General features: G+C 35.1%; 1 protein-coding gene across 1 annotated transcript in view; it reads left to right on the forward strand.

The window, feature by feature from the left end:
- CEP128 (centrosomal protein 128) overlaps positions 1-24673 on the forward strand; it is a gene marked incomplete at its 3' end in the record, with an annotated part of 122417 nt that overhangs the window by 17777 nt on the left and 79967 nt on the right. Inside the window, exons 8-12 of the mRNA XM_080344806.1 lie at positions 4583-4699; positions 16216-16302; positions 17785-17859; positions 19085-19217; positions 20902-21062. Of these exons, the coding sequence (XP_080200932.1) occupies positions 4583-4699; positions 16216-16302; positions 17785-17859; positions 19085-19217; positions 20902-21062 (573 nt within the window). The remainder of the gene's footprint in view (positions 1-4582; positions 4700-16215; positions 16303-17784; positions 17860-19084; positions 19218-20901; positions 21063-24673) is intronic.

Consider the following 24673-nt stretch of genomic DNA (forward strand, 5'->3'; position numbering starts at 1 on the left):
CTTCACCACCCTCATTGTAGAAAATTTCTTCCTCATGTCTGACCTGAATCTCCCCGTCTTAGTTTAAGACTATTACTCCTTGTCCTGTTGTAACAGGCCCTGATAAAAGTCTGTGTCCTTCCTATAGGCCCCTTTTTAAGGACTGAAAGGCTGCAATAAGGTCTCCCTGAAGCCTTCTCTGAACAACCCCAACTCTCTCAGCCTGTCTGCATAGGAGAACTGTTCCATCCCTCTGATCATTTTTGTGGCCTCCTCTAGACCATCTCCAGCAGGTCCATGTCTTTCCTGTACTACCAGAGCTGGATGCAGGACTCCAGATGGGGTCTCACTAGAGTGGAGCAGGGGGGCAGAAACACCTTCCTCGACCTGCTGGCCACGTTCCTTTTGATGCAGCCCAAGAAGATTTTCAGACAATGTGGAAGTGATCTGAATACACTACAGTAGTAATTTCAAATAATTGAATTAAAAGATATGAAAGAGATCAAAAGATAGCTGATGTAACTATAGAAGGTAAAAAGGAGTCCTTCCAAAAGGTATTGCTAAGTGATAGAAATAGATAAACTTCAGCAGTTAAATATAAAAATGCAGTAAGGAAGGCTTAAAAAAAAAAAGTGACAAAGGTGTTGTAAAATTGTATACACTCTTAAACCCTGTTTTATGCCGTAAATGTCATCAATGGCAATTAATTTGTATAATGTGGTGTTAAGTGACCCAGTTTATGATAGTGTGATACTAAATTTTCCAAAAAGGAGAAGGAAAGTTTACTGCATTCCAGGAAGTTTTATTGCTAAACGCTACTGGGACATGAATGTGACTTAGCAGCTTTTCCAGATGGAAGCCACAAGTGATGGTATTTTGTTATTTTGCACTGATGCAAGGTACAACATAATAAAGCCTAATTTGTTATGGACTTGCATGCTCTTTGCCTTGTTTTTCCTGTCTCCTCCCTTACAACTTGAACAATTTTGGGTTTGTGTCACCGCTCAAAAACTTACTTTGTATCTAAATCCTTGTACAAGAACTTTGCTCTTCACATATTATCCTTTCCTACCATGATACACCTCCAAAGTCCCATGATACTTTCTTTGCATCATTCTGACTTCACTGCTAGCTTTATTTTCTTCCAACCTAATATTTCTTTACAATGCTAAATAGGCTGATACTTAATTTTAGACAAAATGCGTGTACTTTGCTGACAGCCAAAACAAAGGAATAAAGGCTGAGGTCTCCTTGAGGTCTCACCTCTACATAGGATCTTATTTTCCTGAAATGTATCATGATGTCTAAATATATTTGAGAGCTCTGTACCACTGAATGTTTGATCTATTGGCCAGTTTTGGCTGAGTTTTGGGGAAAATAGGGAATGAGGAACACAAATAAAAGACTGTAATCTCCTGAATATTGTTCTTTATAAAGTAGGCTAAAAGTAGTGTTTATGAGGCTGCCTTTGTTTAATCCTCTTTTGTCAGGATTAATGCTAATTTAATGCTTCATAGTAAGCATTTTATCTACCAGAAAATACTTTTCCTTCTGAAGAAATCTTAACTAATGTGATATATGTTCCTTTATTCTTAAACATCTTTAATTAGAACTGTGTGCCAAGTTCTGTCTTAAAAATAAAAAAAATCAACAAAAATTTGATGGAAAAAGTTATTGCTTATAGTCTAAGGTTTGTTCTTTGTTTGCTATGTCTTTTGTTATTTCTTACATGTTTGGAATAGTTCGTGAGGTTGCAAATTTAAATTTACTAAATGACTGATTACATGCAGAAAAATCTTCAGTCTTTGGAGGAAATGAGTTGGGCAAATATTCAAGCATATTCTATGCAAATCCTCTTTAAAAAGGAGAAGTCGACAATGAAGTGTAAGAAATATAGCTGTGTATCTACTTGGCTGAATTAGAAGCTCTGCATTTACTTCAGACATAAAGAGACAGAGCGCAGAAAGTGGAAACTAAATTAGATTAATGATAACAGTCAAAAAATAGTGTGAATGTATGAGAGTAGAAAGGCCATGGTGGTAGATAATAGGATGTACCAACCAAGAGGCATCAAGAGTGATGATAATTCACTTGTAAATCCATCACCATTTCCCAGGGAGACCAAAGCAATCAATTTGTTCCTTGCACAAGAGGGGACACTATTGACACAGTGTACCAAGAAAGTTGATTCCTGTTGTAACACCATTCTGGCATTGATACTTGTTGGCAAGCTATAAGTTAGTGACAGTAATGGGGGTGTAAGACCTCAGCATAAATTACTGGAGGAGAAACGAAGGTGTGTAAAATATTTTTTTAATAACCTGGTGTTGATTTGCCACGAAACTTAAATAACTGTCCGAAGTTATCTTAAAACCACTAATGGCTGTTTTGGAGTATTGATAGACAACTGCGGGAGTGAGTCGGAAAAATATTTTTGGAATATTAAAAAAAGGGCAAATCTTGAAAAAGGAGAAAATAGACTGATTATTTTTCCAGAACTTGATTTGTAAATGTTCAAGAGCAAACAGAAACTTAGGTACCAGACAACACAGATTTGTAAAAAAAAATGTGCTTATATTGTAGAAGGAATTAACAAGGATGAAGCAATAGCTTTCTATATCTTAATGCAAGTTTTTGAGCTTTTTTTGGACAGGATTTCATATATTGTTCTAATAAGCTTTTCACTAAAATATAGTAAAAGTGAATATAGGCTAGAATAAACATGCAACTGTCCAGATACCTGTGTAGCTAGTAAACTGTTCACGGTTAAAATTAGAGAAGTTAGTGAAGTGAATTTTGTGTAGATGATCTGTTTTTTTCTCTGAAGTTTTTGTTAATAGTCTAGATGATGCAATATAGAGATGTTTTTTACATAGGCAGATGTACTTCAGATATGTTGGAAAACATATCTGAAATCCACTATCCAGTCTTGGATTTGGCTTAGAACAATGTTAATAGGTGTAAAATCCAGCAAGGAAATATCTTGATAGAGAGGTGTGGGTTTTTTTTCCCCAATGAGCTATAAATAGCTTTATTTATTTATTTATTTATTTTTTAAGAGTATTATATCTAACTCTGAAATTTCTGTGCACCTGAAAAATATAATGAAGGCATCCTTTTCAGTACCTTGTTAGAGATAACAATTGTTTTCTGGAGGAAGCTGAAAGAAGTCAAAGGGAAGGCAAATTGCTGTATCTTGTTGTGAGGAAAAAGTTACTTTCTTACTCATTCTGCATTAGTGATAATTTGCAGTGGAATCTGAAATATGCAGGAATCTGAAGCTTGCTTAGTGCTGCCTTAGGTAATGTCATCTGTGATGCATGCAGTAACCTAGACCTGTGTCATTACTTTTAGTAATTGATTACTCTGGTTTATGACTGCAAAGTATTCATAACTTGCATGGAAGAGTGTGGTTGTTTGTAGTATGTTTTCTGAGAAACTCCTGATGGTTTTAAGAGAAAATACAAAATTCCAAATTTTAAGCTGACTATTCTGGCTGTGTAAATAAGAAATGTTTTCAAAGCGATGTATTCTGTTTTAAAGCAGAAGGCTGTTTCATTCTTTAAACCTGAGGTACTTGTGAAGCCCGGAATATATTAATGTAATCTTAATTATGTTTCTGTTACTACACAACTGTGTTGCTCCTGTTAAAATTTTCTGTCTGAGCATATACGTAGTGGTTGTAGAAGCATGCTTAATGGGAAAAGTACATAGGGAAACTTTTTCCCCTCCACATATATCAGAAACTAGTAATTGAATGGTATTTTAAGTCTTTCTCTTTTTATCTAAATACCATTCGGTAATAGATAGATTGCTTTCTAGTAATTGCTTAAAAAAATTTGTTTTAAGGCAGAGAGGAAATAATGTGTAATTATTTTCCCTGCTAATCTTCAATTTTAACAATATAAATTTAATCTGCTGCCCACGAGAGGGTGCTGTCTACTAGTGGCTTGAAAAGCAAAAATAAAGTAGTTGTGGTATCATAATTAAAGATTGAATTATTGTGTTTATAATCCAGATTGCTTTTACAAGTAACTATTGTTATTTATGTTAGTTCATACATAGATTCACAAAATATTGAGAAAAAGTCTTAAAATGATGTAATTATTTTGTGCTATTACATTAATTCTCATGTACTTAGCTCTTGTTTACTACTTTTTGCTCACAGAGTTTGGAGTATGATAGAGGCAAACTTTGGTCTGTTTTACGAATTGGAGATGTGAAAGAGGTGACTCTCCAGAGTTTAATCAGGCCTGTGGTAGAGAAGCTCAGATTTTTGTATTGCAGCTTCAGATTAAGCTGCACCAAGCTTGATATTGAGATATTTGGCACTCGAGTAGAGCCACCACAGTAGAGAAAAATATGTGTAAACCTAAAGGACGATATTGCTAGCAAGATAGCAGGTCAGTTCCCTGCTTAAGTACTTCTGGAGTACTCACTGCTATAACACTAGTTATTTTCTATGCCATTCTGAATCTTAATAAAAGTTGTGTTCTGCTTTCTGCCCCATGCTGTATTTACATTTTTTGCCATTGTTATCTTAATATGTGGTAAAAGATGTACTAATTTCCCACAGGGTGGTTTTTTTTTTTTCCTTTTGAAGGTATCGGAACGTGTAGAGAGAAGACTTCAGGAGATAGAACAAGAAATGCGCACTGAAAGACAGCTTGTAGAGAAGCGCCAGGATCAGCTGGGACATATGTCTCTTCAGTTACAAGAGGTATGCAAATGAAAACTTCCTGTGTATTCTGGATTAAGTTAAGAACGTGCTGCATTTGTGAGCCTGTACCTGTCAAACTGTCAAAAGTACTTGTATCTTTGGTGGATTCTTTTAACTCTATCAGTCCAGCTATGCTTGTTTTGACCAGATGATAACAACTATAGTATCTGTTCTTCATGATACTATCTTGTCTATGTTTAGACTTCTTTGGTAACTGGCACAAACATTCTATAGAGGAACCCGCCACCTATGCCCTCCCTCAAACCCCAAACAAAAAATAGCAAGTTGTTAGCTGGTTTGCCTCAATTAAAACACTTAGTTTTCTAAAATATAATGTTTGCTTGCAGTGAGCAGTTTATTTTTTATTCCAGAAAGCAATCAAATGCACTGTAGTGGTTACACAGCTTTTCATTGCTTTTCAAACACTTTCATTCAACAGTGTCTGATGAAGTATAAAATATTCTTTAGGAGACAAATACAAATGTTTAGATTATGGATTAAAATTGGAGACAGCTAGTAGCTTTTTTTCTGCTTGTTTTAGGAAATGTAGGAAAAATACACCTCACTGTTCCTTATTTTACTGCTATTTGGAAAAATCTGTGTCTTAACATCGTGTAACTTTTATTTCACTCTCCTTAGGATATGATTATCTCTGTATGCAATAGAATAGAAGAAATGTGCAATTCCTTGTTTTTCACTTTAATATTAACAGTATGCATGCTTTTTGGAAGGCAATTGTTTGATACTGTGCAGTGGTCTTGAGGAACCTTAATTTAGATTGATGTTTTATATTTCATGTAAGACTAGAGATTCTTCAAATAGGTCATATTTAAGAAGATAAGATGCTCTTTGGTATAGATAAAAAATAACGTTTACCAAAGTTCTTGTAGTGCTTCTGCTCATATTCAGAAAGCGTTACTATTTCGTTTTTTCCCCCTATTGATGTCTTAGTGGCTGAAAAGAACTAGTGCACTATATTACAATTTTCATTGCTCTTTAATATGCCTACGTCCATTTCTAGATTCTTTGGTTGTGCCTTCAGTCCAGTAGAGGGATGCTTAATGAAATGAGTTGGTGTCATTTTATAGTGTTATCTGTAGATTGGAACAATATTTTTTATCTTTTTAAGGGGATAATGACATGTATCTGTAAAGGTACATCGACACTACTGTTGTTTAGAAGAAAAACTTGAATTCAAGTGACTAAATTAAAATATGACTGGCTATGCAACAGTGAGCCCTCAAACTGGATACTTATTTCCTAGTAGCTCATCTTTTGAATTTGATGCAAAATGAATATGAAATATTAAGTACATCCCTGACCTCCCATTCCCCTAAGCTCTCCCACTGCAGATGAAGACATTTTAATCCTTTCTCCTGCAAATTCTATTTTGTTCCAAGCGTATTTTTTGTAAATTATTTTTCCCAAGGAGCTCCTTTCTATTTAAAAGATATTTTTTTTTTTTACATCCAAGTTTTGAACAGTGGTGTATCATCCTCATTCTTAGTTTGCAGGAAAGCTCAACACCTATTAGTCTGCTTGGTAAACTTTTACTATTAGGAATTTGCCCAAGCCAAGATTCAAAGCCAATCCCAACTGGAGCAGGCTTCTTCCACATGCTCTACATTCATAGCTGCTGCTACTTGGAGGAGAACCACACTCTTGGTGGTTATCTTTACTCTCTCAAGCAGGGGCTTGTATCTTCGAATCATCCTTCTGGGTGTCTGATCCTAGTTGTGACTCTGTGTTTCTTGGACTGGACTCTTGTCATTGTATTTGGGAATCCTAATAAAATACATTATTCCTCTTGCAATGAATTGTGGATTTTTCAGGAACTTAACCTTTAACATGCAAAATAGAACATGATGGCATCAGATGACTAGTGTAGGAAGGAGCTTCTTTCAATAGGTGTTAGTGAATCTTTCTTTGATAGATTACAGAGGAATATGGAGACAGTATCCATTGCTCTTGAAACACGTTACGCTCCCAGTAGCAAACAAACAGTCCTTTTCCTGCTGCATCTTCTCTCATAGCTATTTTAGCAGCTTGGAGAAGATCCTTGTGGCAGAGTTGCAACTTCCTACATACCAACTGTCTTCAGACTCCAATATTGCTAAGGCCCTTAAATCTCAGACCATTACTACAGGCTTCTGTCCAGCTGTCCCATCTTCCTTACACAATGAACATTCTTGTAAATTTGTCCTTCTCTAGGTAGAAAATGGTCTCACTTCTGGATGGTATTTGTATTTATTAGGAACTGTTCAACATGTCTTGAACAGCTGGCTGAGATCTTTAGCTCTTACATTGACAAATTGGACTACCTTGTGAAAAACACTTGTTTTTGAGAGCAAAATACTCTGGATCCTGTACGTTCTGCCTCTCTCTGTACTACTGTACCGAGAGGCGGCTCTGTGGGAAACCTTTGTGAAGAAAATTACTTCGTTATGGAATATAAACTACAGAAGAAATAAGAATATGAGAATGTCTAAGGGGGCAAAAAGTTTAGAACTGATCTAATTACAAATTAAAAACAAGCAGGAAAGAATTCCAACACCAAAACTGTCTGAGCATTGAGTGTAGCAGATTTAAGCTTTTGAGCTTCTGGTTTTTAATTTTTCAAATTTTTTTTTTTTGTTTGCATGTGGTCTTACAGATGAATAGACTCAGTATGGCAAACCAAATAGAATGACTAATGTAACTTATGACTATGAAATATCTAAATTATTTGAATATGAGTAGTTTAAGAAGATAGTTATTCAACAGTGTATTTTCAAGCTGAGTAGCAGTTGGCTTCTTGTTGATTTGCTCATTACTTGCACTAGTGTAATTGTATTTTGCTAATGTATTTTTTATTTTTCTGTACAATAGGCAAAATTAAATTTAGCTTTAAACATCTCTGAGCAAAGCTGTTAGAAAAACTCAGTAGTTTCCACCATTTTTAATGATTTAAAAGAATCCTATTTTTTTAAGTAGGCAATTTCAGCAAAGCCTACAAGATAATTATTAAAATAAGAAAAAAAAAGAAAATAATAAAACCCCTGATGAGAATAATTAGATTTTGTGTAAAATACCTGATATTATTTAACTTTTTTCTTACTGGTCATGCATCATGTGACGGTAGCATTTGCCACAAGAATTGCTTGATAGGTGAGAGGATTTTAAAGAATAAAGATTCTCTGACTCCAGTGTGGAAGCTTATTTATATCTTCACTGCCTTACAGTTGATGTGTGACTACATTGTATATTAAGAATAGCAGCTTCTTAACACAATGTATGACATTACTGGTTTTTTTCCCTTATTGTGAAATATCTTCTTTCATGCTGCTTTGATACTCGGCTATTACAGATGCTATTCGCAAGTCTGCAACAGTCTCATCAGTGTACTCCTTTGATCTCTCATGGGATATACAGAATGATGCTGAGGACTGGCTACTGAAAAAGGTGGATGTCTGCATTTGCTGCATCCATATAAATGTGTACTCACTCAAAGGTTCTTAAGGGACATTGTAGATGAAACTACTCTTAATGAACACAATCAACATAGGGAGAGGCTAGTTGCCTTTTTCTGCAGCTTCACTTTTTAATCCGCTGTTCTTCTTGTCATGGCTTAAATTTGGTCTGAACTATCAGCTATATCAGATGAAGCACCTGAGCTGCTTTCCAGTGAATGAGATGTCCTCCACTGGTGAAGCACTGGTGAATACATTTAGACGTAAACCTGAGCCAGTAAACTGATGAATATCTGTGCTTGGAGATGACAGCAGCAATTTAGGTTTTATTTTTCAAATTTTGTTTAGTGACACTTCTCTGCAATACTAATGCTAATCTGGATAGTGTTGGTCTTGGAATTTTTTGGTCCCTACTCCATTTGGAGTGGGGGGCTTGGATTCACCTGTGTAAATGTTTGTATGGGCACTCCCTTAAGAGCAGTGTTGCTTATCGCTAACCTGAATTTCTTTGAGAAGTGATAACCATTTGCCTGGTTGCCCCTTGTCTTCTGTTGCTCGTCATCTTCTGTTGCGCCTTTCTTTTAATATCTTTGGGACTGAGAACTGTGAGGGCATGGTCCTCCATTTATACAAATACACTATGTTGAAGTAGAGAGGAGGGTAGACATGCCTCCTGCAGATGAAGAACTGGCTGGGTGGTTGCACCCAGAGAGTAGTGGTCAATGGCACAATGGTCTGTATAGACACCAGTAACAAGTGTGTCCCTCAGGGGTCTGTACTGGGACTAGTACTGTTCCATGTCTTCATCAATGACATAGACAGCAAGATCAAGTGCACCTTCAGCAAGTTTGCAGGTGACACCAAGCTGAGTGGTACAGTTGGCATGCCCGAGGGATGGGATGCCATCCAGAGGAACCTGGACAAGCTTGAGAAGTGGGCCCATGTAAACCTCATGAGGTTCAACAAGGCCAAGTGCAAGGTCCGGCACCTGGGTTGGGGCAACCCCTGTTATCAGTACAGGCTGGGAGATGAAGAGATTGAGAGCAGCCCTGCTGAGAAGGACTTGAGGTTACTGGTGAATGAAAGATTGGATATGAGCTGACAATGTACATTTGCAGCCCAGAAAGCCAGTTGTATCTTGGGCTGCATCAAAAGGAGTGTGGCCAGCAGGTTGTGAAAGGTGTTTCTGCCCCTCTGCTCTGGTGAGATCCCACCTGGAGTACTGCATCCAGCTCTGGAGCCTTCAGTACAGGAAAGACATGGAACTGTTGGAGAGGGTCCAGAGGAGGCTACAAAGATGATGAGAGGACTGGAACACCTCTCCTGTGATGACAGGCTGAGAAATAAGGTTGAGGTTGTTCAGCCTGGAGAAGAGAAGGCTCCAGGGAGAGAGACCTTATTGTGACCTTCGAGTACTTAAAAGGGGCCTATAAGAAAGATGGGGACAGACTTTTTAGCTGGATCTGTTGTGACAGTACAAGGGGTAGCGGTTTTAAACTAAAAGAGGAGAGATTCAGGCCAGACAGGAGGAAATAATTTTTTACAATAAGGGTGGTGGAATGCTGGCACAGGTTGCCCAGAGAGGTGGTCGATGCCCCATCCCTGGAAATGTTCAAGGCCAGGCTGGATGGGGCTCTGAGCAACCGGATCTAGTTGAAGATGTCCCTGTTTGTTGCAGGGGGGGTTGGACTAGATGATCTTTGGAGGTCTCTTCCAACCCAAACTATCCTATGATTCTGATTCAGATACTGATTAGGAGAGCTTTCCGTCTGAGAGCTTGAAGTGTGTGTGGACAGTATGTGCTGAGGAATGTATCAAGAAATAGTCTTTATAACATATAAGTGTTTCTAAGGCATAATGTGTGCCTCTGTAGCTTGAGTTGCTGTATGTGAGAAAGAAGGTACTTGAATTGCTTTGTGTACTTTTGCATACCTTAATGGGAACAAAGTAAATAACTGAATATTTTGCTGCAATTGGTATTTGGGTGAAGCGTGTTTCTACACAATTTTAAGAGCAGCTTTTTACTTTGTTATTCTGTTTCTTGTCCGTTGTAATTCGAATTACCACTTAATTGGGCTCTTAGCGCTGTCACTGGCCTCGATCTTGTGGTGATCGTTGTGTGGATGTAAAGTTCTATTAGAGTATTTTTCTGTCCTATTTTATTTCTCAAAGATACTTCTCAAATAACATTACTGGAGGGAGGGTAGGGTTTGGATGGAGTTCTGAAATCCTGTCATTTAATATGACCTGAATGATTTACAAAGAAATACTATTTAAAACAGGAGTGGCAAACTCGTTTTCACTGGGAACCACATCAGCTTTGTGGTTGACTTCAAAGGGTCGAATGTAATTTTAGGACTGGATAAATGTAACTACTCCTACATTTATTATGTACTCCTATATTATTATGTAGGAGTAGTTACATTTATCCAGTCCTAAGTGTTCGGCCCTTAGAAGTCAACCGCAAAGCTGATGTGGTCCCTGATGAAAACGAGTTTGACACCTCTGATTTAAAGCATTTGTGGCTATTTAATTAAACTTTTTTTTTTTTTTTTTTTGTCATTAGTTTGCCTGTTGTACATTTCAAACCAAACAATATAATATTTGACTTTTGGATTTGATCAGTAGCTGCTTTAATTAGTAAATCTTGTGAGGTTTAGATGTTAATAGTTGTTATTTTTAAGGAAAGTGCAGTGCCCATAACTGACCACTACTTGTCAGTATTTTACCATCTTAACAGGATCATCTTCCTAAACCTCAGTTATTAAATTATGTATTTTCAGGGTCTAGCTGAACATGATAATACGTTTGTTTCAGTCTTTCTCTTGTCTGTCTTGTCTTTCTGTTTGTCTTTTGTATGATGTATGAACTTTTAATGTGTATTGTACTATTGTTATAGTCATAGGCTGATTATTAACCAAGATGATATCTAGTTGTATACTGGCCATAAAGAAAGCTTGACATATACAATTTTTCATCTTTAACTTCTAAATTTGTATTATGATTTTGAATCTGTAGTCTGTATGTGCTATGTGCAGGTGGATAATTTTTTTTTGTCTACATTTTTATGTATCTTTTAAGTTAGTGTTCAAACATAGCAATGCACACTATCTGTTTAAACAGCAATTACTGCAAATTAGAAAATTGCAATTAGCAAAGATAAATTAGTGCAAATCATACATCTTTCTTCCATATTCCTGATGTAAACATTGAATCATAGAATAGTTTGGGTTGGAAGTGACCTTCAAAGCTCATCTAGTCCAACCCTCCCTGCAATGAACAGGAACATCTTCAACTAGATCAGCTTGCTCAGGGGCCTGTCAAGCCTGGCCTTGAATGTCTTCAGGGATGTTTCTGATTAGAAGGGAGAACAAATATGCTCATCTTGCCAGTGCTACTGACATATATATATATATATATATATATATATATATATATATATATATATATATATATATATATATATATATATATATATATATATATATATATATATATATATATATATGGGTTGCTGTAATAAAATACATTTGTTGTGTCAACTAAAACTATTTTGAGATTCTTCAGTGCTTTATTTTGAACACGAAGATACCATCAACTTGAACTGGTTGTTTGTATTTATGCATCCATTTTCTAAAACAAGATCAAGTATCATTTTGAATAACAGGCTTTAAACAGCTTTTATATGTATTAGTTGTCCTGGGTGGCTCTCCTAATTCCTGTGTTTGGCTTCCTGGATTTCTGTGAAGTAAGTCCATGTATTCATGCTTTGAACAGAATCATCTTTATAGAACATTTTGAACTGTGGTAAGACAATGGCTACAGTTATGTCTTATGCTAATAACTTGGGTAGGCAAGGAAGTGTTTTTTCCCATTTTCTTTGTGCAACTGGATACTTAGATTCTGTTTGACTCCCACTGCACATACTGTGAAGTGCCAGAGGCTGGTGGACTTTCAAGAGAAAGTGGGATAGACTGATGGTCATAGGCGTTATTGAAAATTCTCTCCATGCATGTCTTTATCTCTGATCTTTTTAGGCAGACATAAACTTGGTCTGTTCTCCGAGCCATCTGGATATTTCAATGTGTCATTCATACTTGCCCCTTGGCTCTGGGCTGTGCCCCCTGTGGCTAATGGTTTATCTTTTGATTGTAGTTTGATTCTGACTATTGCAACATAAGCAAGTCTCATACATATCTGTCACTGAAATATCCAGGCAGTCTTTAAATGCCTGGCTGGTATGTCTATGTAACATGCTTGGACCAATGCTAGCTGCTAATGTATCAAGTTAGGGCAAGAATTTTCATTCAGATTAGGATGTGGTACATTTTTGCTTTATTTTAAAATATGGCATGAGGTTGGTCTAGTTGTGTGTTTTTTCTCTTAGGAATATGATTCACTGGACAGTCTCGCTTTGAAAGAGAACATTTCAGTTTGTGGTCTTTGCATTACTTTCAAAGTTACTTTCAAATAATCTGCTTTTATTTAAAAAAAACAAATGCAAACAAACCCCCAGACCCTAAGAATAGTAGAGTTAAATTCCAGTAAAAGTTCTGATTTTCTATTGGAAGATTTTAGTAAGTTGGAAGGACTGAGAACAAACTGTTGTTACAGAGGTCTCCACATAGTGTTCACCATATATAAGAAAAAATATCTGTCTAGCAGGGAGTAAATTATTTTATCCGTTTGAAGTTTTGGGGTTTGATATGTTGTGTATGGATGAGGTAAGCTGAGCTGGGGTATGCCACATATGTTAATATTCTAATACTGTCTATGGTAGTGAACTCTTTCAAAAGACCTGTAAGAATTACTCCACTGGGTCAAACCAAAAGTTCATGTGTCCTGGCAGGGACAAGAGCCTATTTCTGATCACCTAGGCAGGCAATGTAAAATCTAGCTGGTCTCTCCTGAAACCATGCTGTGAAAACCTCTTTACATAAAGTTCTCTGTTTCCTTGTGGCCTCCTCCATGCCTGACCACTCCAAGGCCCCCTCAGCCTCCTTGTCAGCCTCCTCCTGCCCAACCTGGACACAAATGCTTTCAAGAGGAGGATCTTGGTGGGGGAATCCTAATGACTGCAGGCCTGTTCCCCTTCCTTGGTGCTTTAGCACTGCAAGGCAGAGTTCTCCTGGGCAGCGTCTGCCTGTTACTTGGAAGCAATCACAGAAGAACATGTGTAGGAACTGCTCAGCATCACCTTCCTAGTTGCCATTTTTGGCCATATGGCTTCCCCAGCCCCTTCTTTGGAGACAACAAATGAAATCGAATAATCAGTTGGGTCTTTACATAGTGTATTTTTTTTTTTCCTTTGTTTCTTCAGTCCTTTTTTTCCCAAGAAAAGTCTCACATAGAGAAACCTCTAGTGGAGAAAAAACAAGAGTGGCACAAACCAGTGAGAGAAAATGATTTAAAAAGGAGTACAAGAAGGAGACAAAACACAGAATTAGCTCTTACCTATGTAGTTTCTGAACTGGCAGTAACAACTGATGCTTGTCTGGCTGTGAATGACCAGATGTTTCAATTTCTTGATGATGTTTTGATTGTTTAATGATTGCTTACATAGCACCTACTGGAAAAATGCAGGTTTCACAGTTGAAGCAGTGCACATGCGGTAGGTTTAATTTATTGTAACATCTCATTGTTTTTGTAGTATTTTAACTGTCATATATATAAGTTATTTATTACAAATGAAATGGTTATGGGCTATTTTTACAGTATACAGAAAATAAAACTGAGCATCATATTTGTAGTATCAGTGATAGGAAAAGACTACCTTTGTATTTGAAATTATCACTATTTAAGAGGATCACTGAATGGTATTTAGGCTATTAAGTTGAAAGAGCGTATGAATTAATGTGCTAATTTAATTTAATTTGGTGTTTTCTTCTGGGAATTAGAATGTACTACTGCTGCAGAGACATACTTCTTGCCTTCAGCAGGGGAATCTTTGGTAGTTTTCCTGGTATTTCTAATTCCATCCCACCTTTAGCATTTTTCTTGTGATGCTGGCATCTCTAGCAAAATTTGAAATTGAAAACATGCATTTTTGGTCCTACATTGATTATTTAGTGCCAAAGATAAGGTTGGCATACAGTTGACTATATAATGAAGCTCATCTGCAGTTAGGACACATCATGTGTCCCTAGTAGACTGTTCTTTATTGCTACTTGTAGTAATTTAAAAAACACAAACCAAAACAAACAAAACAAAAAAAAAACCAACCCAACCAAAAAAAAAAAACAACCACAAAACAACCAAGCAAACAGAACTCGTGCAATAATGGCATTAGCTAAATTTATGTTCATCTTTAAATTTTGTTCGTGTAGCTTTTTTGGAGATCTCTCTAGATTTTAAGTAAAATGGGAGTATGTGAGGTCTCTGTGCAGCCCTGGGTTTTATACTTGACTGGAATGATAGATCTGAATCTGTATTGAATGCTTAGAGAAAAATCTTAAATGTGTTAAAGTATCTGTGAATCAATAAGATTAAAAGTATAATTCTTTATGTAGTGTAATATTTTCAGTGGCATAGTTATGATAAATTTCTTCCACCATCTCTGGTTTTAGTATAAACTGTTCAAGCAGGAGAGTAGTCCAAACTAAAACTGAAACCCTTATGTTTCCTGAGGTGATGATATAAGACTGAGATAAGTGTATAATCCATTTATTTTCTCCACAAAGCTACTTTTAAAAGCAAAACTTCTAAAGCTGAATGCCTGGTTTCACTGAGGTCGATTAATATCTTGCCTTCAGTTTTCATACACTGAAATTCTTCTCCAATATACAGTGAAGAGAGAATGTTCAAAAACTTGAATGAAATCACACTAATTAAAGGGGCAAATTTCAGGGATATTTGTTTAAGGAGATTTTCCTTTAAAACGTAAAATAAAAATGCTGCTCAGCAAGAACAGCCTGGGACTTTTTTTTTTTTCTGGACAGGCTATGTAGTTCTGTTGTAGCTGTGGAAAGTAATGGTGGAAGGAATAGATGTACTTAAGGTCTGTGATATTGCATGAAAGTAAAAGGTGTGTGCTACAGTATCTAACTGATTTGTGGGTACTGTGGAAACCACTTGGCCATGTTTTGCAGTGAAGAAACAAGACTTATTAACAAAGTTACTCAAGTTCTCAGCAGATTCTCTCAGTACGACCAGTAATCTCTTTGAGCTGCTGTTCCTAAGTGATATTTAAGATGAGCCAATGACATTGTTATGCCTTGAAACTTCCAAACTTCTGTTGTTTATGTTGCAAATTGTATGTGTTGTTAATGTCTGTGATGTCCAATGCATTCCTTTACCAGTGATTGGCCAGGTTCTGCAAATAGTGTTGGTTTGCAGAGGGAAATGATTTTGAAATTTATATTAATGGAAATTCTATTTTTGTAAGATGCTTTAGAAAAAGTACTGAAGTCTTTTTATATACCTCAGTTTTGGGTGGGGCAGTGTGGGGGTGGACATGATAGGAGAAGTCCCCAGGGATTTTATTATTCTTATTTTCAAAGGCACACCAATGTCAGTGACTTTTGATCAGGAAGGTTTCAGTTGATTCTGTCTGATACTGCAGTTCTAAGTATCTGTCCAGATTCAGATAGAAATAACTTTTTCCTTTTTTTGGCTTGTAACAAAACCATATGGTAGTATTTTCCTTACTACAGTGCATTGTAGTTCGTCATGCATATTTTATATTAGAGAATATATTATTTTCATCTGATATGTTCACAGCTTATCTGTAGGGGATCTCTTGAGCCTCTTAGACCTTCATCTCAAAGTCTGACCTTGGGGTTAGCCTTGAGCTTGTTGAGCTCTATATATCAGAAGGATGTTAGTGCTAGTTTTGACTTTGTATTTGGCCCAGTTCTGTGCTTGAGTGTGTTTTATGTATGCACGGATTTATTTGTTTTTTTCATGACAATATACATTGGCACCACATGGGAATATTAGAGAGTCAGAAAGTATTTGTCTAGGTCCTCTATCTTAAATATATCACCATTCTTTCATTTTGACAATGTTACAAAGAAGACTTCTGTAACTTTTATGAAGAAGCTCACAATATACTTTTCCCCTCTAAAGGTTTTAAGGAAGCAAGTTGCTAAAGGAGATGAAACAGAAGAACTTCTGAAAAATAAACTTGTGAAATATGAAAGTGAAAAGAACCAAGTAAGACTTAATTTTTGTTCTTTCTTGTTTGGTTTTAAATAAGTCTAGTGTCATATGTTATAGAATGCGCTTCCTTTTTCAGACAAAACAGGAGCATAAAACTTTCTTTATTCTTGAAGATAACAGGAGGTGTTTTGCATCAGAGGCACTGTAAATGTCGCTATGCTGAACTTCTGTCTTTCCTTCAAATATCTTTAGTTATAGTGTGTTACTTGTAACAGCTCTTCCATCCTGCCAGGCAGACACGTTTATAACTTGGGGATTATCCTTGAGTTTTCTCTGGTTTGTCTCTGAAATTGTACATAATCTGTTGTTGCTTATTTGCAGCAGCTCAAAGATGCAGCTTTTCTTCATCCCTGCAACTAATGCATGCTTGTTATTTTGCACCATGATTATTATTAATTAATCTTACTGAACTATCTGTTGCCGTATTGCTCTCTTCATAGAAAACAAGATTTCTTTTATTTCTGCTGTGACAGGGTTCTAGGGCCATATTACACTTTTTCTAGCTTTTTCCCTCTTAATATTGAGTTTAGACTTTCTGTCAATGCTTTCAAAGTTATACCTCTTTATGCTAAAGTATCTATGTAGTATCTATCTATTCCACGTTATGTTACTCTCTTCGTTCCATTAACATTGCCCTGTTTACTTGGCCTGTTTGCCAGCCTCTCAACATCCTTTGAGATTGCTGTCTCTGCAATAACAATTTCCTCTGTCAAAAACTGTATTTATTTCCATATGGATCTTTTTGATATTTCAACTATTTATGGTAGAAGTAAGAAAATATTTTGGTAGCTTTTGTTTTCTGTTTTATTCCTAAGTGGTCATCAGTTTGCTGATTATATCTGATTTAAACATTTTAAAATTCCCATAAGTTTATATTTTTAGGAAAAATTTTAATTATATGAAATTCTGGGCACTTCAGTTTTTCAACTGTCTTGTTTCCAGAATAATTCAAATACATTTTGCACAACACAGAAAAAGCACAGAATTTACCACTTACCAGTTCTACTAGTGCATGTAATCTTTAACATTTTTGTGACTGAACTATGTAACTTCAAATGTTGAGTCATTGTCAGTTTTAGTTTGAAAGTATGTCTCAAATCCAGGGACAATGTTTTTGAAACTTCTTTAAAAAGTTTCTCTTCTGTTCTTTTACTTCGAACTGGGTAAAAATTGGCTTTCATGCTTTCTTAATTTTATTATGTATTCCATTTTGTGTCTTCATGTGACACAGAATGTTGTATACAAATTATAGACTGTCTGTTAAATTCTTTGTGTAATTTAAATAAATATAGCATGGATTTAGTATAAATCAAAGTTGCTTTAAAATTTTGGACAAGTAAGAATACTCTGTGTATTATACCTCGTTTTAAATAGATGCTTATACCAATTAATTACTGCCAGAATTAAATAGTTAAAATGCTCTTTTGTACTATGCTGAAAACATTGCTTTTCTTTCAACATCTTCTGAAATGAAAGCTTGAGCAGGAATTGGAGCAGTCCCGGAAAAAGTTGAGTGAATCAGAAGGCAGTAGAGAAGCTCTTTTGCATCAGGTAACTGCTTTGGTGTGGTGAAAATCCTAAAGTTTTCATAGCTGAGTCTTTCTGCTTAATCTTCCTGCCTCATACTCTGATAACATTGTTTTGGGAGGGAAGAAAAAGATACAGAAAGACAGGTTTAAGAGTCTAAAATATGGGGACTGAGCTCTCATGCTTTTCTACTTTCCAAACTTTAATATATATATGTTCATAGATAATAATTACAGTAATGGTACTTGTAAGTATATAAACATGTTATTTGTAACTGCCCTTCATAGTATGCTTTAGAACAACTTCTATATTGGTAATTGTTATGCAAAGTGCATGCTATAATTGCTGAATTCAGATAAACCAGTGACATAGAAGTATTTGCTATATTGTATACTAACATGTAATAAAAATATATAAAAAGCAAACACCTGAAAAACTAAAGTGTGCTGTGAACAAGACTTATTGATGCACATATGATTAAATCTAGAAGTTGCAGGAATCTGGATTATAGCTTTAGAAAAGTGTCCTTTCTTCTAAACATTTCTAATAATGCAGTCTTTCAAGGGAGCTGGGGAAGAAGATTGAAATAAATAGGGAGGGGGCAACTGACACACTTATCTGTTGGCATTAGTTGTTTGCCTTTTGTATCTAGCAGAAGTTTGTGCTGGTTGTATTACTGTTTTTAATTTAGCTCTCTGTGCTTGGACTGTAGTGCTATATGGGTAATATGATTTGGAGCTATTTTCCTTCAGTACAATTTTAGCATGTCATATTTTCTTTACTTTCACATACACAATGTCCTGTCTGTAAGTATTAAACTGTATGTGATAGAAAGGAAAAATGTAAAAAGCCTGTTTCTGAAGAAAAAATACATTGTATTTTTAATTAGTAGAATTTACATAAAATATATTCCTTATTAATTTTCTATAGATATTTTCACTAGCAATGTAAAAAGACAATTGCAACACATAGAATGTTAGCATTTTGTTTGGTCTAGAGAAATTAATGCTCATCTGTGGTAAAAATAACAAATTAAAATGTTTCCTTTAATTTTGAAAAATCACTTTGTGGCCTATAATTAGGAAAGAACTTGTCTTTTTGTTTACCATCTGCAGAACTCTTGGGATTAATTTATAAATATTACTTGTACATAGCCTTTTTTTGTATTTTATAGTGTTTAACAAAAGTATGCAATTTAATCTTCATTCCGTTTTTCACTAAATATTTAATACTTGTACATGCATTTCAGATTGAGGATCTTCGTTCCCAACTTTTGAGAGCAGAAGGGGAGCGTGTAGAGTTGCAGCATCAAATTTCAGGTGTTACTATGCACCGCCAGAGCTACCAAAATGTACAAGACGATGACAGGAGGATTAGAACAGGTACAACTCTCAGATTTTGCACTATGGACCTGCAAATTAGTTAGTTAGCCTGGATATTAATTCTCTCTTTTAATCTAATTCTACTGTTTCAACAAAAGCAGTCATTTAACAGCTTGGCTTTAAGTTAATAAGTACTGGCACCTGAATATTAACAAATAAATAGCAATAAGAATTAAAATTTAGGATGAAATACCATGACTTGCATGGCTAAGACAAATGAAGATTATTAGAGACAATTTCAAAGCAGTGGATAGTGGGTTTTTCTTGTGGAAAAAAAAACATTTTAAATATTTTTAAATAATGTTTTTTTTTCTGAAATTTTACATTTCAGTCCATTTACAGTTTAAATTCTGCCATCTTGAAAATTCTAAGAGAAGTCATTTACCTAGCTGGCTTAAAAGATGAGTTTGATGAATTTCTGGTAGAATTTCTGAGGGGTAACAACATGTTCCAGAGAGGTTAAGAAAATTTTCCAGTATGATGCATTCAGGGCTTCTGTTTGCAGTATGTCAGAATTTGAGAGATGGAAACATGATGTTTTGAAGAAAAATATTTTTAAAACTTTCAAGATGTAATTGCATATTTAACTACCACTTTAGCAAGGTCTTCGCTACCTTGCTAGTTATCTATCTGTATTTAAACTTTTCAAATATAATAAAAAAAGGCATTAGAGAAAGTATTTGTCTTTCTCCTTATTAACACAGAAATGTATTACTCAAGATAACAGAGGGATAGTGACTCCAAGTCCAGTGTCTCTGTGAATGTTTAATTGGTTTGCTTAATGGCTTCTTTTTATATTTTCATACTTCAGCTACTGAATTATCTTGGTTATTAAAATAGGACTCTGACTGTGTTTTACAAATCTCATACATAGCACTGGAAAATGGGTAGATTTTGTACATGGCTTAGCTTCAGACATGTAACACAATGTAGTCATTTTAATAGCTTTTCTCCAGTCATGTTAATGTATCTGCTTAAAAGTGAATTTATTTGAAACAATATGTCTATCATGTTAGTGAAAGCATATTTTATTTTTTCCATTTCTTTTATAGTTATAAATCAAAACTGTTGTAAAATTAGGAACCATATAAAAATGTACTGGGGCTCTTAAGATATACACATTTATTTATAGAATTTGTGCAGTTGTGTTTCTCCTTACTGCATTATTTCTGTTTCTTCAAAGATGTATGGGAAGCACATGGAGATTTTCTTTACCTCTAGTAGTTGTTTATGACTAAAGACCTTTTAATTTCTGTTTGATGAAATTTACAGCTTACTCCCATCAAGAACTTCTGTTGTAGTTGTAGGATTTAGACATAAAATCCATAGGTAGTGTGACTTCCAAATCAAGAGGTATTACTCTGCTGGGATAAGATCCCAGCCTTGAAGTTTGCAGCCAAGTTTTGTTTACACCAGAATTTCCCAATGTTTCTTCCAGCCTATTTTATTTTATTGGGGGAAAACTCCCATAAAATGACTGGATAAACAGAAAAATAGTGTCACATTCTTTAAAAGGTTATGATATAGGCATAGCCATGTTTTTGCAGATACTTTGATCAAAATCAATAGTTGTAGAATAGTCTTAAGTAGAGAAGAAAATTAGCAAAAGGAAAATGAGGGAAAAAAAAATTCCACAAGTTGATGTTTCTGCTGGGCCTATTGTTCTGTTCTTACTATTTTATAGTAGCTGAAAGATATGAGAGAGAGAAGCAAGAACTAGAGAAACACATTTTGGAGCTTAAAGCAAAGCTGAGTCATAATACTGTAATGTCAGAGGTAGAAGAACTAAAGAAATGCATAGAACGTAAGGACAAGGAGAAAGCCCAGCTTGTAATGCACATACAGGTAAGTGTTTTTGTTTGTTTGTTTTTTAATATCTTCTTATGTGTTTAAGGTGGGTGATGTGCCAGATTAGGGAGTAACTCTTAAAGAGTAACTGTCATACTCTTTCTATTCTTGTTAATAAATTAAGAAAGGTATTTGCTATTGCCCATGAATTTTTGGTTTGGATTACTTGTCTTTCACACATGCAAAGTAAAGGTGATCTGATTTTTATCAGCAGTGACCATTAATGATTTCTGGAATTACTTTTGTAAGTTAGAATTTAGTTCTATAGCACAATGGAATAGGGAATAAGGAAGTAAAGTTAAACTTTAAACAAAATGGGATACCTTGTTCTGTGAGATAGTGCAGTAGAGTAACAGTAATATATCATAACTGCTCTCTTTTAACAATTAGATAAAATATAATAATTATATGAATAAATATTAGCATTCTTATTTATGGTAAACGTATGCTATTTGAAGTGACTCTCTGTGAAAAGTGTAACAGCAGTCTCTGACCCTGGAATTTTAGTTATAGGACTTTTACCTTGAACAAAAAAACAGGTATAAGGAGGCAGTAGCCCCTTTTTTTTTTTTTTTTTTTTTAGACAGGATATTTGTGTGTTTTTGGATCTTGTCTAGATTTGTTATTGGTAGTAAGATCCCTGAACAGTAACTGTTTTCTATTGTGTTTCATGACTGTCAGGAGAAATTAGGGTATTTTCAAAACCCCATGCGGTATTTCAGTAGTCAAGTATATAACATTTGTTGTACTTGTTTTGGGACGTTCAGTAAAATGGGCATTTTGTATTATGTGTTTATTTTTCCAGCGAAGGTACTTTTCTTTGAAAGAGTGTTGTATCACTTTGGAAATTCAAAAGTAGGAATTTTGTTTTTCTTTTTGTTCAGTTTACTTCTGCTGTTTTCCCATGTCAAGTTACATTTGGAAAAGATTGAAGTCTCAAAATAAATTCCTACATGCTTCATAAAAATTGGTCACTGAACAGGTTTAAAAAGACCTAGAGTGCTCCTATAGAGGACAAAGCAAGCAGAACTCATTTCCTGATGCCCATGACCACTTGTGTTCTAGCTGGCCAATACAGCTCCAGACTAACCCAAAACATGCTGGTTTTTGTTTTTTTGGGGCCTGAGAAATTCCAGTTACTTTGGTGGCAGGAGTTAATGGGATAAAAACCCATAGAAGCCCCTTTTTTATTTATTTCTTTTTTTTTTAAACTTCTGCTTGTCAAACATGCTTTCTTGGGGGTCAGAATGATGTTCTAATACTGATTTCCTCCTCTGTGAAAATACTGCTGGAAGAGTGCTCAGCTGGGGTCGTTGCCATTGCTTTAAGTTAGAAATCTTTCACTTCCCCAATTATTTGAACAGAACATACTTTGTACTTCTTATCTGCTTCCCACTGCCACTCTCCTACAGCGGCAGTAACAGGAAAATAACTAGTGTATTTTTATTTTAATGAGACATCAAGGAATGCAAGGATGTGAATTTCTAAACTTATATGCTAACAAAGCATTTTGTCAAGCCTGTTCTAACAGCTGCTCCTATCAGATAGTCTGATTCCCAGTTGGAAGTGACCAGTCATGTTTGACTTGAGTGTTATTTATCTTTGGTTAGTGGGCAGGATGTAACTGCACTTCCCTCTGGTGTACATGTGATATTAGAAATTTCTTTTGATTTATTTAAATGTCATTATTTTCAACATTTGAGTTTTATATGTTGTACATTTAGTACCTGAAAGTTGCCATAAGCTCACAATATGATGTAAAATGGAGAGGATAAAAGTGATTATAATCACATTCTTAAACTCATTATTAAAAGTGAGTTCAATTTCAAATTAATTTTTAAATTTAATAGAAAATTTATTTCAGTTGCTATAGTTTGCTTGAGGATGCTTGTGTAAGATCTTGCTGATGTATGCAACTATCTTAAATATATTTTTCTGTGTGGAACTATATAGATATGAGGCTGTTATAGCTAACTATATTGACGTGACTATTATGGCTTAGAAATAAATGGATTATGAAGATGCAGTGCCCTAATTTCTCTGTAATCATCTTAGACTCTAATGCTGATGAAATTGTTTGATTTACTATAATTACTTCTCATTCTAATTAGGTTAAAGTAGTCTTACAGTATTGTCTGGTACAGTAACAGCAGTCAGATTGTTAAAATATTTCAGATTTTCTGAAAGTTATTTATTTGTTTATTTAAGATAAGAAGTGTTCTAGTCAATAAGTCTTTCAGCCATATGAAGATGGATGAAGATCTTTTCCTCATTAAAATTCATTTTATGTCTTTTTCATCCTCTAAAGATGTTGTTAGCCAATTATTTTAATTATATGAGCCAATTAAGATATTTGAAAATCAAAAAGTAACTATTTCCTAAGTTAAAAAGAGATTCTTATAAAATAAGGTAAATCAATACCTTCAATGGTGTTCAAATGCTGAAACAGTACTACAGATTGCAAATGTACAGGTGCTATTCACTTTGATAAAGTTTCTATGTAGAATCATATATCAACTTGAAAAAAAAGTGTTTTACCTATATTTAGATAAACTATTTCCTGTCACAGCAAGTAACAGGTTATGCTTTGGGAAAATATGGAGGAGGCAGGTACAATATACCTTTTACTGAACAAATACCCTTGTCTGATTCAATGTGCACATCTTTGATTATTCGATTAACAGAATTTATGCTTACATGAAAAATTCTGGATTAAAAGTTTTTGATGGTTAGATAAAATATGGTTAGGAAGATATGCAGATTAGCTTAGATGAATAAACTGATATATGAACTCTGAATTCAGGAAAAGTTGATAAGAGAAATAATTAGGTGCATGATTTGGATAGCATTGTTGAAAACAGTATCAATGACAAGCAGTATGATTACATAGCATTAGAATCTGGTGACTGCACTGCTGAGATACAGAGCAGAAAAAAGAGAGGATGGAGAAAAATAAACATAAATCTACTTTAGGTGACTGATGTAATTAGCATGGTGGGGTGACATGTGGCTGTGTTTTTATCAGTATAGAATGTTTGCACCTAACTGTGATCTAAGGCATTAGTTCTGTAAATTGTAGCAAATTTGTAATCCTCACTTGCATTTTTAACTGTTCATAAAAGTTTTAAGGAATGTGGCACTAACTACCCTATGTGTTCTGCTTTCTATACCTAGAATGAATTTTGGTTTGCAGTTTGTGGTGATTTGATTTTATAAATTAGGTGTTGAAAATGCAAGTCAAAAGTATGATATGTGTAGTCACGCTAGTAACTAGAAGTCCAAACTATGTTTGTTACCAGAATGGTAACATGTTTAGTGCCTATGGTTATTAGTTTACACCTTATACGAATAAATAACTAGGCTCCGAGTAGAAAAAGTTGGCATCTTTCTGTGCCTCCAGTTTCTTATAAAAGTTGAAAGCTAGATTACATATTGAGATTTTTGGATATGAAGAAAATTAGATGCACAGCCATTTTAGTAGGGGCAAACGTTGCATCTGGTTTAGAGTTTGTTGATAATCTCTGTTCTGTGTCATCTCAGTCAGTCCCTGAGGTCAGATGGTCGGAGCCAGCGCAGCCAGAGCTGCATCAGCACATCTTGAGGTACAG

Source organism: Nesoenas mayeri, assembly GCF_963082525.1.
Source record: "Nesoenas mayeri genome assembly, chromosome: 5".
Classification (NCBI taxonomy): domain Eukaryota; kingdom Metazoa; phylum Chordata; class Aves; order Columbiformes; family Columbidae; genus Nesoenas; species Nesoenas mayeri.